This window comes from Lipotes vexillifer, unplaced genomic scaffold (assembly GCF_000442215.2).
Source record: "Lipotes vexillifer unplaced genomic scaffold, Lipotes_vexillifer_v1.1 scaffold1088, whole genome shotgun sequence".
NCBI classification, from domain to species: domain Eukaryota; kingdom Metazoa; phylum Chordata; class Mammalia; order Artiodactyla; family Lipotidae; genus Lipotes; species Lipotes vexillifer.
The window spans coordinates 363514-377286 of NW_006779738.1; the positions used below are offsets into that span (position 1 = coordinate 363514).

At 36.2% G+C, this 13773-nt stretch overlaps 1 protein-coding gene across 1 annotated transcript in view; it reads right to left on the minus strand.

Moving 5' to 3' along the window:
* Positions 1-13773, minus strand: part of RYR2 (ryanodine receptor 2) — a 523123-nt gene that overhangs the window by 341652 nt on the left and 167698 nt on the right. The window contains exons 16-17 of the mRNA XM_007452954.1: positions 11662-11797; positions 1151-1246 (exon numbers count right to left, since the gene is read on the minus strand). Coding sequence (XP_007453016.1) covers positions 1151-1246; positions 11662-11797 — 232 coding nt within the window. The remainder of the gene's footprint in view (positions 1-1150; positions 1247-11661; positions 11798-13773) is intronic.

Sequence of the window (13773 nt, forward strand, 5' to 3'; positions counted from 1 at the left end):
GAACTCATTGCTACTCAAATTTCTCTTAACTTAGATTTAAGTTCCTGAATCTTAAACTTTGAAATTTCACTCTGTGACTTAAAAGTAACCTCCTTTGACCACAGCTATCTGTTCTTCTACCTCTCTATCCATTCAATTCCAACAAACCTGTCCCTGAATGGGTCTTCATCATGAAAAGTCATGGAATTATTTCTGTATTGACAGGTATATTATTAAGTGAATTCAAACTGTCATTCATTCAATCAACAAAAACTATTAAGCCCCTACTAAGTGCCAGATGGTATGGCAGGTCCAGAGAATACAAAGATCTATAAAACCGAGGCCCTACCTTCAAGGAGTTCACTACTAATGTAGGAGATGGAGAGGAAAAATAAATAACAGAAATGGGCAGTAGTGCTATAGAAGGGCAGCTAATGGAACACTATGCAAACAGATGGAGGAGCAATAGATTCAGTTTGGGGTGTCCCTGAGGCAATCTGCGGTGCCAGAGCTCAGGCAGGCCTGGTAAGCACAGGTACATCTCCACAACAATGTAAAAGTAACATACTTGTTAGAGACAGATGTATCAGATTTATTGCCTTTAACCATTTTACAATGATGCAGACTGTTTATTGCTATTTATTAAATCCCTTTAAAATAAACTATTGTGCTACATGATTTGGAAAACTAATTTGTTTTCCAAATCTGTCCATATAATCATTTAAAGACAAGTTAAAAATGTGAATTCCAAACCAATCCTTTTTTTTCAAATTCAATTCACTTAAAGAACAAAAACAATTCAAAATTCAAAGAAAAACAATTCAAAATTCAAAAAACAAACCAATCCTTTTATCTGTGTGGTACTGTAATGTACTAATGTATTAGTACATTAGGAATAATTGATTTGAAAAGTAATGGGAATTCTGGCTCTTCAGTGGCTTTCCAAACTTCATTCTTTTTTAAATGTAAATGAAGATACGGTTAGACGGCTGTTCAGAAATAACTAATAAAAATACCAATGATTTTAGCAATCAGAAAACTTTCTAACCTAGTAAAAGGAAAACGTTTATATTGCACTGAATCTCAGTTTTTAATGTCTTAAGGGACATAAGATAGAAAAAAAAAAAAACAGGAATAATATATCATAAAAAGGAGATAGTGGAAAACATACCAGAAGAAGCTTCCAGTCTTTCCAATCGGCTGATTAACCAGTCGAGGGAGCCAGAAAATTGAGCACAGTTTTTACGATTTCCTCTAATTAGAGCCGCTGAAAAACAAAAAGCAGATTTCACAGTTACGTCATTTTCTAGTTCAAAAACAAAGTAAGCTAATAGTAGCCATAAAATGTTGGATCGAAAACAAAATACCTTTATTTTATACCTAAAATGCACACAAATACACACATATATACATACACAAAAATTGAGACATTAAAAAAAGAACTGATATTTATTAATGGAGACTGAAAAAAATACTGCTTATTAGCAGGACTATATTTTGAGAAAGTAACATTTCATATTGGAAAGTCATATTGAAGGGCAATGGAAAAACCAGTGTCCTGGGAGTTTCCTCACCTGGATTCTAATACTCCTTTCTTTTAATTAGCTGTAAGACTAAATTATTTAATTTCTCTAGAGCTCAATTTTCTCATCTATATAATGAAGATAACATCAGTTTACCAGAAAATGTGGCACAAAATACTAGGTGATAGAACTGTTAACTATAACAGACACGCAAAGAGATATCATTAAATGTTACAGGAAAACGAGGGTGGGAGGGCAGATGGCTAGTAAGTTTGAAAACCATTTTTCCCCCTGTATCTCTTCTTTCCATTTAGAGATTCACAATTCACATTAAAGACTCTAAGAACTAACCCCTGCAATAAAGTCATCTACTCTAACTTTGCTTAACCTAGTGTTTTTCTACACTTCTTTGACCAAATAACCCATCTTACATGAAATTCCTATGTGACCCTTAGGATCTCTTTCAACCCAACTGATATACTCAATTTAAAACTTTTATTGTTTCTAAATCATTCACTTCTTTCAAAGCAAATGTGGTAAATATTTTATGTAAATTCTATTCTTACACCCATAAGATTGTTCAGAAACTGTATAACTGTTTATAAAGGGCTGATGAGGTTTTTATATAAAAAATATGTTTAATGTGAAAAAGATGTTGCTATAAGAAAAATCACTATTTAAAATCTGGTAGTGCTAGGAAACAGTTTGAAGAACTGAAGTTTGAGAATACCACCTGTTCATCTCCTTGTTAAGAGCAAAACAAAGGAGATCCTGTAGCAACAGAGTTCAACTAAACTTAAAGACTTCCTTCACATTTCCTCTTTCCTCCCCCAAAAAGTTGTTACCTGGCCTGAAAGTAAGAAAAGAAATAATGACAGAAAAGACAGGAAGACTTCAGTTCTTGCAACTGCATAAGAAAAGCTCTTTTGTGAATGGAGCCCCCATAACATTTGTACAAATATTACAACATGATGTATTCAATTACTTAGGCTCTCTTCCAGCTCTGGGACCAAGAAGAACCAGCTACACACACACACACACACACACACACACACACACACACACACACACACACACACACACACACACACACACAGACAAGTGTGTCAAGGATGAGGTGTAGTAAAGGAATGAGGAGTCCTATATGCTCAGTGGGACTTCTAATTTTGACCTGTAGGAACATCTGCTCCTGACTTAGAACAGCAGCAACTGGGGGAAAGTATACAGTGAAGTTTCTGAATCTTCATAGAGTTTCATTTGTTTAAAATTTAACCCACTCCTTTAATTTTGACTTCTGGTTTTTAAAATTAAAGATATTAACTATTTTCTAGAGGTCAAATGTTAGAGATAACGTAATTCTTGAAGAAACTAATAACACACAAATAAACCCTTTTAATAAACCATGGAACGTTTAAGAAAATCATACAGTAAGCCACAAAGAAAACTTCATTAAACTTACTACAAACAGAAATGATGTACAGACTATGTTCTCTGGCAACAATGTAACGAAATGTGAAATTAGTAAGAAAAGCAGAAACAAAAATAAAACCTACATAAAAATTTAAACTCTCTCCTAAATAATTTTTTAGTCAATGAGGGAATCAATACCACAATTTTAGAATATCTAGTAAACATCAAAAATAGCAATGCTACCTTACACAATCAATGGTCGATGGTCAAAACTGTACTTAAGGAAAAATAAACACTTTAATCGCTAAGTAACAGGGTGAAAAATGTTAACTAAACACTCCTTTCAAAATATACAAAAAGAATATCAAAAATACTAGTAGAATAGGAAGAACAGAGAGCAATAAAAGCAGAAATTAATATGTTAGAAATAGTAGAAGTGATCTATGTAGTAAATTGAAATATGATTGATCAATATGGTCAAGAATTCTTTTTTTTAAATATAAGCTAAATACCAACAACATTAATCAAGAAGAAAAGAGAAAAAGAACAAAGTTAAGTAAAAGGAATTATAAACACAGCCACTTTATATATCTCTGTACTGGAATTTTTGAACATTTAAGGAAAGAGGATGGCCTCCAAATATATCTCTTTTCACCATAACTGACCAAAGAAGAAAATCGAAATAGAGTAACAAACCACGAGTAATAAAGAGAAGTATGTCAAAGACCAAAAACTATTTTCTACCTTCAAGAATTAAGTCATTTCTATAATAAACTGTTCCAAAGTAAAGAAAGAAAACCTCCCTACTTTTTTACAAAGACAGTATAACTTTGATATCAGTGCCTACCCAAGACAGTATGCATATAAGAAAACTAGAGGGAATGGGAAAAGAATCTAAAAAAGAGGGGATACATGTATATGTATAACTGATTCACTTTGCTGTACAGCAGAAACTAACACAACATTGTAAATCAACTAGACTCCAATAAAAATTTTTTAACAAAAGGAAAACTAGAGGGAACTCTTACCTATGAAAGCAGATCCCAAAGTCTTATACAAGGCTGGTATTTACAAACCATATTCAGCAGTGCATTAGCAGCATTAACTCAAGTGGGGCTTCAATACTCCAGTGAGACAGAAATGTATTAGGAAATCTGTTAATAAGTCACGTGAAACAGATGATGATCTCAGTAGACGCTGTATGTACTTCTAATCAAAAGAAAATTGAACTCAGTCAAACAGAATGCCTCCTGAACACTATGAATGTGTGTGTGCATGTGTGTGCACGTGCAGAGTATGTTTCTCAAATAAACAGAGTGTGTGACTTATTATAATTCAGCAAGTTACCCATGAAAAAAATCAGCTGAGTTTCTAAAGTAATGGAAAACTATACAGAGAAATACAAGAAAGCTCATCCTAACACTATTTATAATAGCAAAGCACTGAAAACAGCTTGAGTGTGGGCTAAATAAATGATGACACATCCCTTCAGTAGGGTGGAGTACATCCACTAAAGCCTGATGAAGGTTTATAGTCACTGCCGAGGAAAGATGTCCACAATACAGAAGTGAGTGGAAACAAATGCTATAAAAGAATACTGAGACTGCGATCCCATTTTGGTGAAGAAAATGTATATACTCGATATGCACATGTACAGAATGGAGAAACTGAGTTTTTTAGAATATTTCTTAGAGAAGGAGAGATGACTTTTTGAGAAATAGATCATGATAAGTTGCTGGGATAGAAACAGACCTTGAGGAACATTGATAAGGGTGAGAGAGCTCTCCCCAGGTCAAAAGGGGAAATTTTCTTATTCTAAAATGGGGGGTGGGGGGAAGGAATGAATGGAGCTGGGAGGAAAAAGGGTCACCCTCTGTGATACGATTCTTCACAGGGACCCTCTGAAGCCACAATAAATTCTGTAAAATAAATAAACAAGCAAACAAATAACTCACAAAGCCTGGATAAGAATGGAAGTTTGTATGAACCAGTGAGGAGGTGACGGTCTGCAGCAAGATATTATGTAACCTCAGAGAAACATCAGATAATAAGGAAGCAGCATGCAAGTGGGAGACAGTGTAACCAAATAATGCCCCTAAGTGTACAGACATCAAATGGAAATCTTAAGTCTGCCCCACTCCATGAAACTGGAACTTGGACCGAGTCAACTAAACCTTCAGGGGATCAGGCCACAGCTAATGTCCACTAGCAGGGATTTGCTATTGTTTATGTATGTATGTGGGTGTGTGAAATGTTTTACGTGTACTTAATGTTATATTTAGAGTCAAAGAAATATTTTTTAAAGGTTATACACCAAAATGGGTGGTTACATTTAAAAGTCGTTTCTACCTTCTTTTTTTGGTCAATTATCTAAGTATTTTATCATGAAGATGTATTCATTTTTAAGTTAAAGAACACAATAAAGTTACTTTCTTTTTAAAAAGAGAAAGGAAAACAATGCCATTAATACTGACAGTGGCAGCAGCTATCAGATGGCTCTGAGCGCCAATCTCATGGCCAAAGAACAATGGCAACTTTACATTGTACCTCAATGTACAGAAACAAACTCAAGACAAATGTTATTTCATGCATGCTATACCTTAAAATACTCTGTTATTGCTGCCTAATTGTCCTGGAAGAAAGTTAAGACCTTTCACCCGCCAAACTATTTTTCCTCATTTATTTAAGAAATATTAACGTTCATGCATCAGGCACTATGGTTGGCCCTGCAAATATAAGCTTGAATAAAGTGTGAATATAATACAATGGTTTGCAGGTCTTCTTCTAGCATATTCTAAGCTCCTTTAGATCTGACGCTCTGTCTTATTACACTTTTGCACATTGCCTGAAACTTAGAAGGTATGTTATTTCTTAAGGAATAAATAGTATCCAGTCTCTTACGGAATAACATCGGTCGTAAGTGCAAAATTTATTTATATATTTTTTAAAATAAAATTTATTTATTTACTTATGGCCGCAATAGGTCTTCATTGCTGTACACTGGGCTTTCTTTAGTTGCGGTGAGCAAGGGCTACTCTTCGATGCGGCGCACGGGCTTCTCATTGCGGTGGCTTCCCTTGTTGTGGAGCACAGGGTCTAGGCGCATGGGCTTCAGTAGTTGTGGTGCGTGGGCTCAGTAGTTGTGGCTCGCAGGCTCTAGAGCACAGGCTCCGTGTTGTGGCACACAGGCTTAGCTGTTCTGCAGCATGTGGGATATTCCCGGACCAGGGCTCAAACCCGTGTCTCCTGCGTTGGCAGGCGGATTCTTAACCACTGCACCACCAGGGAAGTCCCAATTTAAATACTATAAACACATTTTGAACTAAGCGCATATGATGGAAGTGCTAGTTCAGTGAACCAAACTTCTTTTGGTGTTGAGTAACTCATTAAATCCTTAAACTTTTATCAATCAATACGAAATGCAAGTAATATTGGCGCTTAATTGAAAAATCATTACTGTTAAAAATACTCTATTCTGTATTTCTTACTAGTATCATAACATCCCCATGTCTTCATGCTTTTGTGTTTTAAACTCTGACTCAAAATTTCTCAAAATACTAACAGAATCAGAAAATTACAGATGGACTGAGATATAGGGACGTCCAAGATAACTCTCACTTTTAAAATTTATTCAACAAATAATGACTACCTGCTTTGTATCAGGCACTGTTCTAGGTGCTGGAGACACACAGGAAATAAAACTAAGTTTCCTCTTGGAGTTTACTTTCAAAGCCTAGAGATACTAAGTGAATAGGCCTTAAACAGCACAGACAAATGAGAAGGCAACAGAACTAGAAATCCAGAAAGATATTTATAATATTCAGATTAACAAGTGAACACTCCTAAATCTTTAAAACCATAAAAAACAAAAACAAACAAAACAAAAAAACCCCTCAGAATGTTGTTGAAGGATTTAAGAGTGTAGTCATTGGGTTCCCAGAGTAGCCTGCCCCAAAATGTGCCTCTATGGCATATTGAGTATTTTGAATTAAAGTTACTTAAGAAATGGCCAAAGCAAGAGGGACACTCTGACCCTCCTTTCTGTCTCCCTGAAAGCAGGAAATAAAATCTCTCACATGAAAGATTCATTTACATTTCCTGCATCTGGAGGTATAAGGACAAGCTTACCACCAGAAACAGGGAGTCTGGGTCAAGAAACCTTTGTAAACAAACCCTGTTACTTCTATAATTGACAACCCAAAGCCCAAACTCTGCTTATATTCTTCATTAGTTGGGCACTCAAAACCCAACTTTCTTTGTCCTGTCAATTCCTCACAAGTTTATTGTTTCTTTGCCTAAAAGGTATAAAAGCTGCCTGCTTTGGCCACTTCTTAGGTCTCATTTCTATGACCTCCATGGGCATGAATTAAAATCTATTTCTCTTTCTCCTGTTAATCTGTCTCGTGTCAATGTTATTAAGGACTCAGAAACTGGTAACTTCTCCCATCCTAAAAGAGTAGCTGTCTATCCTGTTTGTTTCATACTTCAAATTTTCATAACATGAGTAATCACAGGGACAATCTGCCAAAGAGCATTTCTCAGGACATCTTTAGAAAATCATCCTGGCTCGCAAGCCTCCTGTAGATTAACTGTGTGGATGTCAGAAAAGATGTATGAAAGCATGCCACAGCGATGCGTTTCAAACTATGAACATCGGTGTCTATGAGATCCTTAGGTCTTCCAGATGGCAGGCTCATAAATCTGCTTTTGTCATTCTCCACTTAAACACATATTAAATATATCCATGTCAAATTTTCAAATTGTTACAGATTATCATTCCCACCTTCTCCCTTTTCTCTCCAAGCTACATAAACCTGCTGAAGTAAAAGAAGACGGTTTATTTCACATATAACCTCATGAAAGAACCTACTTACTGTCTACCTTTTTGCAAGAATCGGGAGGAGGCTTAATAAATTTGAAGTTAATGATACTTGGAGCAAACTTTCTGACAGCTAGGTAAAGAGGGGCAATGAGATATAAATATCACACTGAACTCCAAGTACTGCTCATCTGAGACTTCTCCAGCCAAGGTGAAATATACACTTATGTATACATGTCTACCTATCTTATGATTACACCGACTTCAGTAAAAACTACTGGTGTCAGATGGTTCTTCAGTCAACATAAGATTTTATTCACTATTTTTTTCCTGAGCATGAAATCAGTGCTCACTACAATAAAAACAGATTATCAAGAGTGGTCAAAGGAACATTTAAGCCACAAAATCTCTCATAATTCTATTCACCTGAAACAACCATTATTAAAACTACCATGTATATATTGAAAAAGATTCTCTTTATATGCGCTGACATATTCTATTTTTTAACTCAACTGGAATGAATATATTAACTTTTCCTTTCATTATCAATTATCTAGCATTACACATTTCTGTTACCTATGTTTTTAATTCTAAAAGTAATACATGTAAATAGGTTAAGAATAAATGTTCATTAGAACACACAGAAAAATAAAAGATCCCTCCCCCAAGAAGCAGCCACCTAACTGCTTTCTGTGCATCCTTTCAGAAATGTCCAATATATATACAAGAATGTATATGTCTCTACATACTTTTAATTTTATGCAGCTGGAATCTATCTATGCATACAGTAAGCATCTTGCTTTTTTTTCCCCCCTTAACCCTGTATCCCAGATTGCCATACTAAAAAGACCAGAAACCGAGCCTGTTTCATACAGTTTTCCAATGGTATACTTATCTCAATTTTCAAAAACACAGTTTTACAGGAATAAAGACACAGACTACTGGAGAACAGACTTGAGAATATGGGGAGGGGGAAGGGTGACTGTGATAGGGCGAGAGAGAGACATGGACATATATATACTAACAAACGTTATGTAGATAGCTAGTGGGAAGCAGCCGCATAGCACAGGGAGATCAGCTCGGTGCTTTGTGACCGCCTGGAGGGGTGGGATAGGGAGGGTGGGAGGGAGGGAGACGCAAGAGGGAAGAGATATGGGAACATATGTATATGTATAACTGATTCACTTTGTTATAAAGCAGAAACTAACACACCATTGTAAAGCAATTATACTCCAATAAAGATGTTGAAAAAAAACAAAAAACAAAAAACAAAACACAGTTTTACACTCTATAGGTATACTATTACTTATGTAACCAATCCCCTGTTGATAGAAAAATTGTTTTCAATTTTATGCTACTTATAAACAATTTTTCAGTGGACATCCTTTCCACAGTTGCACAAATATATCTCTAGAATACACTTCTTAAAGTAGAAATTCTGAGAGTAAAAGGATATATACATTTAAAGTTTTACGTGTATTGTTGACCGAGGTTTGTTTGGTTTTTTTGAATTTCATCAATTTATACTCCCACCAAGAAGATGCTTTGCAACATTTTCACCAATGATGGGTATTACCATTTTTTTTGTCTGTGCCAATCTAATAAGTTAAATATGATCTCTACTTATTAGTTTAATTTCCATTTCTTTATTTGCCATGTTGAGAATCTTTTATTATTTTATTCATTGTTCTGTGAACTACCCGTTGCCATCTGTTGTCTGTTTTTCTATTAGGCGATATTCCCTTTTCTTATACATTGATGAAAACTCTGTATATTACAGAAACTAGGCCTTTGTCTTTCATATAGATCGAATATTTTACAAAATTCCCATCTGTTTTTTATTTTGTAATGATATTATTTATCCTAAAAGTTTTAATTTTCATGTAGTCAAATTTATCAGTCTTTTACTAATCACTTACTAACATGATTTAACAGTAACATGTACTGAGATGGTTGAGGCAATAACTGTACAGCACTGTGGCTAGCTTTGCTATTTACACCACCTGTCTTTCTTACTCAACCATAAGCTTCATGAGAGCAGGGACTACATCCTGCTAACAACTGCACCTCATTGCCCAGATTACGGCATATCCCCTAGCAGACACTCAATTAACCTTTGATGAATGGATAAAGCTTCTATCAAAACCCAGGTCCATTGGACTCCAAGCAGTCTCTGTTATGAAGGATGCCCCTTCAGGAGACTATACAAGCGATTAAGAAGAAAGCTATTTGAGAAAACAGATAAAAGAGAAAAGGAAGCTTTTCTGAAGATATATATATCTCAAGTGTTTTGCCTCATATATATATAATACATATATAAACACACACATACATACTCGCACACACACACACATACACGGGGGTAGGGGATTAACAAAAACCCTCTGAGGAATAGCAGTGTGAAACTATAGAAGTTAAAGTTAAGAGAGAGAGAGAGAGAGAGAGAGAGAGAGAGAGAGAGAGAGAGAGTGTGTGTGTGTGTGTGTGTACACGTGGAAAGTACATTCAGAATTTATGTCTCTCGTTGCATGAAAAAATTAGTTTAAAAGCCACAAAGCATTCATTACCTGAAATCACTGTGTGCTCTCTTAGTGACATATATCGTTATTATGCTATCTTCCATTATGATGTGAGTTCTAGGGGGTCCTAATTATGTCAATTTTAAGTAATAGCTCCCTTAAATCCTTCCTTAATCAAATGGGATGTACATAATTAAGGAAATATACTTAAGAAATATATGCTGTATGCATACATACACACTTAATATAGAATACATATTTTCAATAGAAATATATATTTCCTGTATACCAAGTCTCTGATATAAAATAAATCTAGGCAGTCTGGAGGGATAGTACTGGATTGGAGGTAAGGACAGGCAGGACATAACGCCGAATGGCGAGAGATAAATTGGCTGAAGTCACAGGTGAAAAGGAAGGGATAGACCAGCCATGGGGCTTGAGTACTCCGAAGACTAGAACAAGACGTTATACACCAAGTATCAGAGCGTCAATGAAATGCATGAGGAAGTGTGTGAGGGCTTCCCAGAGTCTAAAATAAAGATTGGTGGAGAAAAGAAGTGGAAGCGCAGAGATTAACTGGAAATCTCACAATAGCCAGCTAGCAACACGGTCTCAGGTGTTTACATCTCAAACATCTGCTGAGCACCGTCTACGCACCAGAGATGGAGGCTACCAATGTATGAGGTGTGTGATGCTGGGTTCAAAGAATGGGTGAAGTAACAGAATGTAGCATTTCAGCCCGGAGGCAACTACGAAAGAAACTTTGTTCCTCCATTTCCTGATGAGGAAACCAAGAGGAGGGTGTATCTGCAATAATCATGATGCTACAGCTTTCTATCAGCTAATCCAGAACTTTCCTTGCTATATCCAACAGTTCCAACTAAAGTTCCTTTTCTAAGACATATTTAAAAGGCAGAAACAACAAGAACAAAAACAGAAGTGGAAGAAGAAAGCATGACTATGTTAACGAGGGAGAAGATGACAACGGAAGTATCCAAAAGAAGTGGGCATATATGATAAGAAGAACAATAATATGCTAATGTTAAGCCTCTGACGTACATCATCACATTGAAGCCATCCAACAACCTTATGAATGTCTGCAAAGCGTGAACAGGAATGCATCATACAACTGCAATTTTTGCTGAGCATATGCCAAGCTACCTAGAAGTTGCAGATACAGATCTCCACCCTAGATGACTCGCCCCCTTTAACCAAAGGCAAAACTACTGCTCTGGCCACCTGTCACACTCAGAGATGGATTTAAATACTAAACATCATTGACTTTAGTGCAACTGAAGTAAAACTTGAAAGCCTCAATTAAAAAGCATGTTATAAAGCTGCTGTAACTGTTACACGATCATGTTAAATAGACATAACTCGGGTGCCTTGAAAGCCCAATCATACTTCTTACCCAGCAACTCATACAGAGAATTCAGAATCGATTTCCAAGATTCCCCTGCTTCTCTCCCAGCGACATCCGCAAAGTGTGCAGCGCTGCTGTACACGTGCAGCCTGTCTATACACTCGAGCACAAGGTTGATCATTCCCTGGAAGGGTAGAAAAGTCCCCATCAGAAACTGCGATTCTGCTCACAGGGAAAAAAAAATGCTAAGCTGTTTTTTTTTAAAAAGCGTGGCGCAAAGTAAGTCTTAATCATAAAGAACATCGAGCTCATTTACTCAAAGGACAGGAAGAAACACACTTGCATGTGAAATAAAGTGTTCTTGAAATGATTCGAGTGGTTTTTAAATCCTGAGTGCTATTCTCAAATAGAAGCAGAACAATATAAAAATATGTACTTCATACTTACATTTGCAAGGCTTAACAGTAGAATGATGAATCCAGCATAACAGTATTTTACCGGAAGTGAAAGGGTTCAGAGTGTGCCACCCCAAAATATGCCACTTTGGCATAAGGATTATTTTGGGCTGAAGGCAATTGAGAAAAAACGGACACGAAAAATTCCCTACCCTTCTCTGTTCCACCAGGAAGGGCAGGAGGATGCTTGAGATGATGTTTGATCTACACATCAAACTAGCCCTTACTGTCCACTAGTTTCTCCCATATATTTCCTTCCCACAGTTTGTTGCCCCTCCAAGCTCAAAATTCCTTTCGTCTTATCACTTCCCTACAAATTTATTATTCTTTGTGTTAAGATGCTATGTAAACCTGAGTTCTAACCACTCCCTGGAGTTACCCATCACTGAGTACTCCCATGTATACACATGGTACACACATCAATAATCTATTTGTTGTTCTCTTGTACATCTGTCTTTGGTCGGTCTAAACTGCAGGGCCCCAACCAATGAACCTGAGTAGAGGAAAATGATTTTTTCCCCTAGCCTGCAAAAGCATAAGAGCAGATCCTTACTTTTAGGGAGGACACCATCATCATCATCATCACCATCAATCATTCCTTTTTAACAGTAAACTGAAGATATACTAAATTAATAAAGAAAAGCTCATGAAAACATATCTTTAAAGCAAATCAAAAATTCATTACAGAACTTTGTAAGAAGCTGTCTACTTTTCAAATTATGCTTTTAATTATGCTTTTACTTTTCAAAATATGCTTTTTAGATCAAGGTTGTCAAAATGAGGCAAAGCCCATGAAAGGAAGAGCTATAAAGAGTTGACAAATTAAATTAACTTACTTTACACAAAGAATGTAAGAGGCATTATGACCCTAAGAACATTTCTAGGTTCCCATTCAGATTGTCTTATATGAGAAATTGAGAAAAACACTAGTCCAAGTCAATATTTTAAAATTTCACAGCCCAATATTTCATTTTATTTTTCTAGATATTAAATAAGTGTAGTATACCTAACAGTTTGGCATGTACAAAAAGAAATGATCCCAATAAACTATTCCATGTTGCTATTATAGGTTTGTGTTGACATTTCTTGTGCTTTCATGCCATTATGAGCTCTAGACAGGTCATTTCTTTTGTACACAGTGAAAAAAATCCTCAAAACTTAATGTACATTTCAACAGCTTTTGATGGAAAATTAGGAAACAGTTTTAAAACTAGAAGAACATAGATTTAGGAACTATGGGAACTCAACCATGTCCACTAACCTTTTCTCTTAAATACTTTTTACAAAGATACTTTCACTGAGAAAAATGCATTAATCCACATACAGGGAGCACTGAGGAGAATGGGATCACTTGCTGATCTGGCCTGATTTGCCAGCTCAACTCTGACAGCCTCCCACTGAAATTCTTGAATACATGGTACTAGTTTGGACACTAGCATCAGGACCATTAGATGTATCACTTGGTCCTTCTGTTATTCTGCCTATAAAATATGTACTTGAGCTCTTTTTACCAGGGCAACTTCTGGAAAATAAAATCATACACAGAATCTTAACATATGCAAAAAGAAAAAATGGGGGTGCTCTGTCCAAGCAGGGAGTCTGCGGCCTGCCTCCCAGGTGGCCCTCTCCCAGGCAACTTCCATCCCCAACCCAAAGCTCCAGTGGATCCTGAAGCATTTCCAAGGAGCCCCAAGGAACCTGCTGA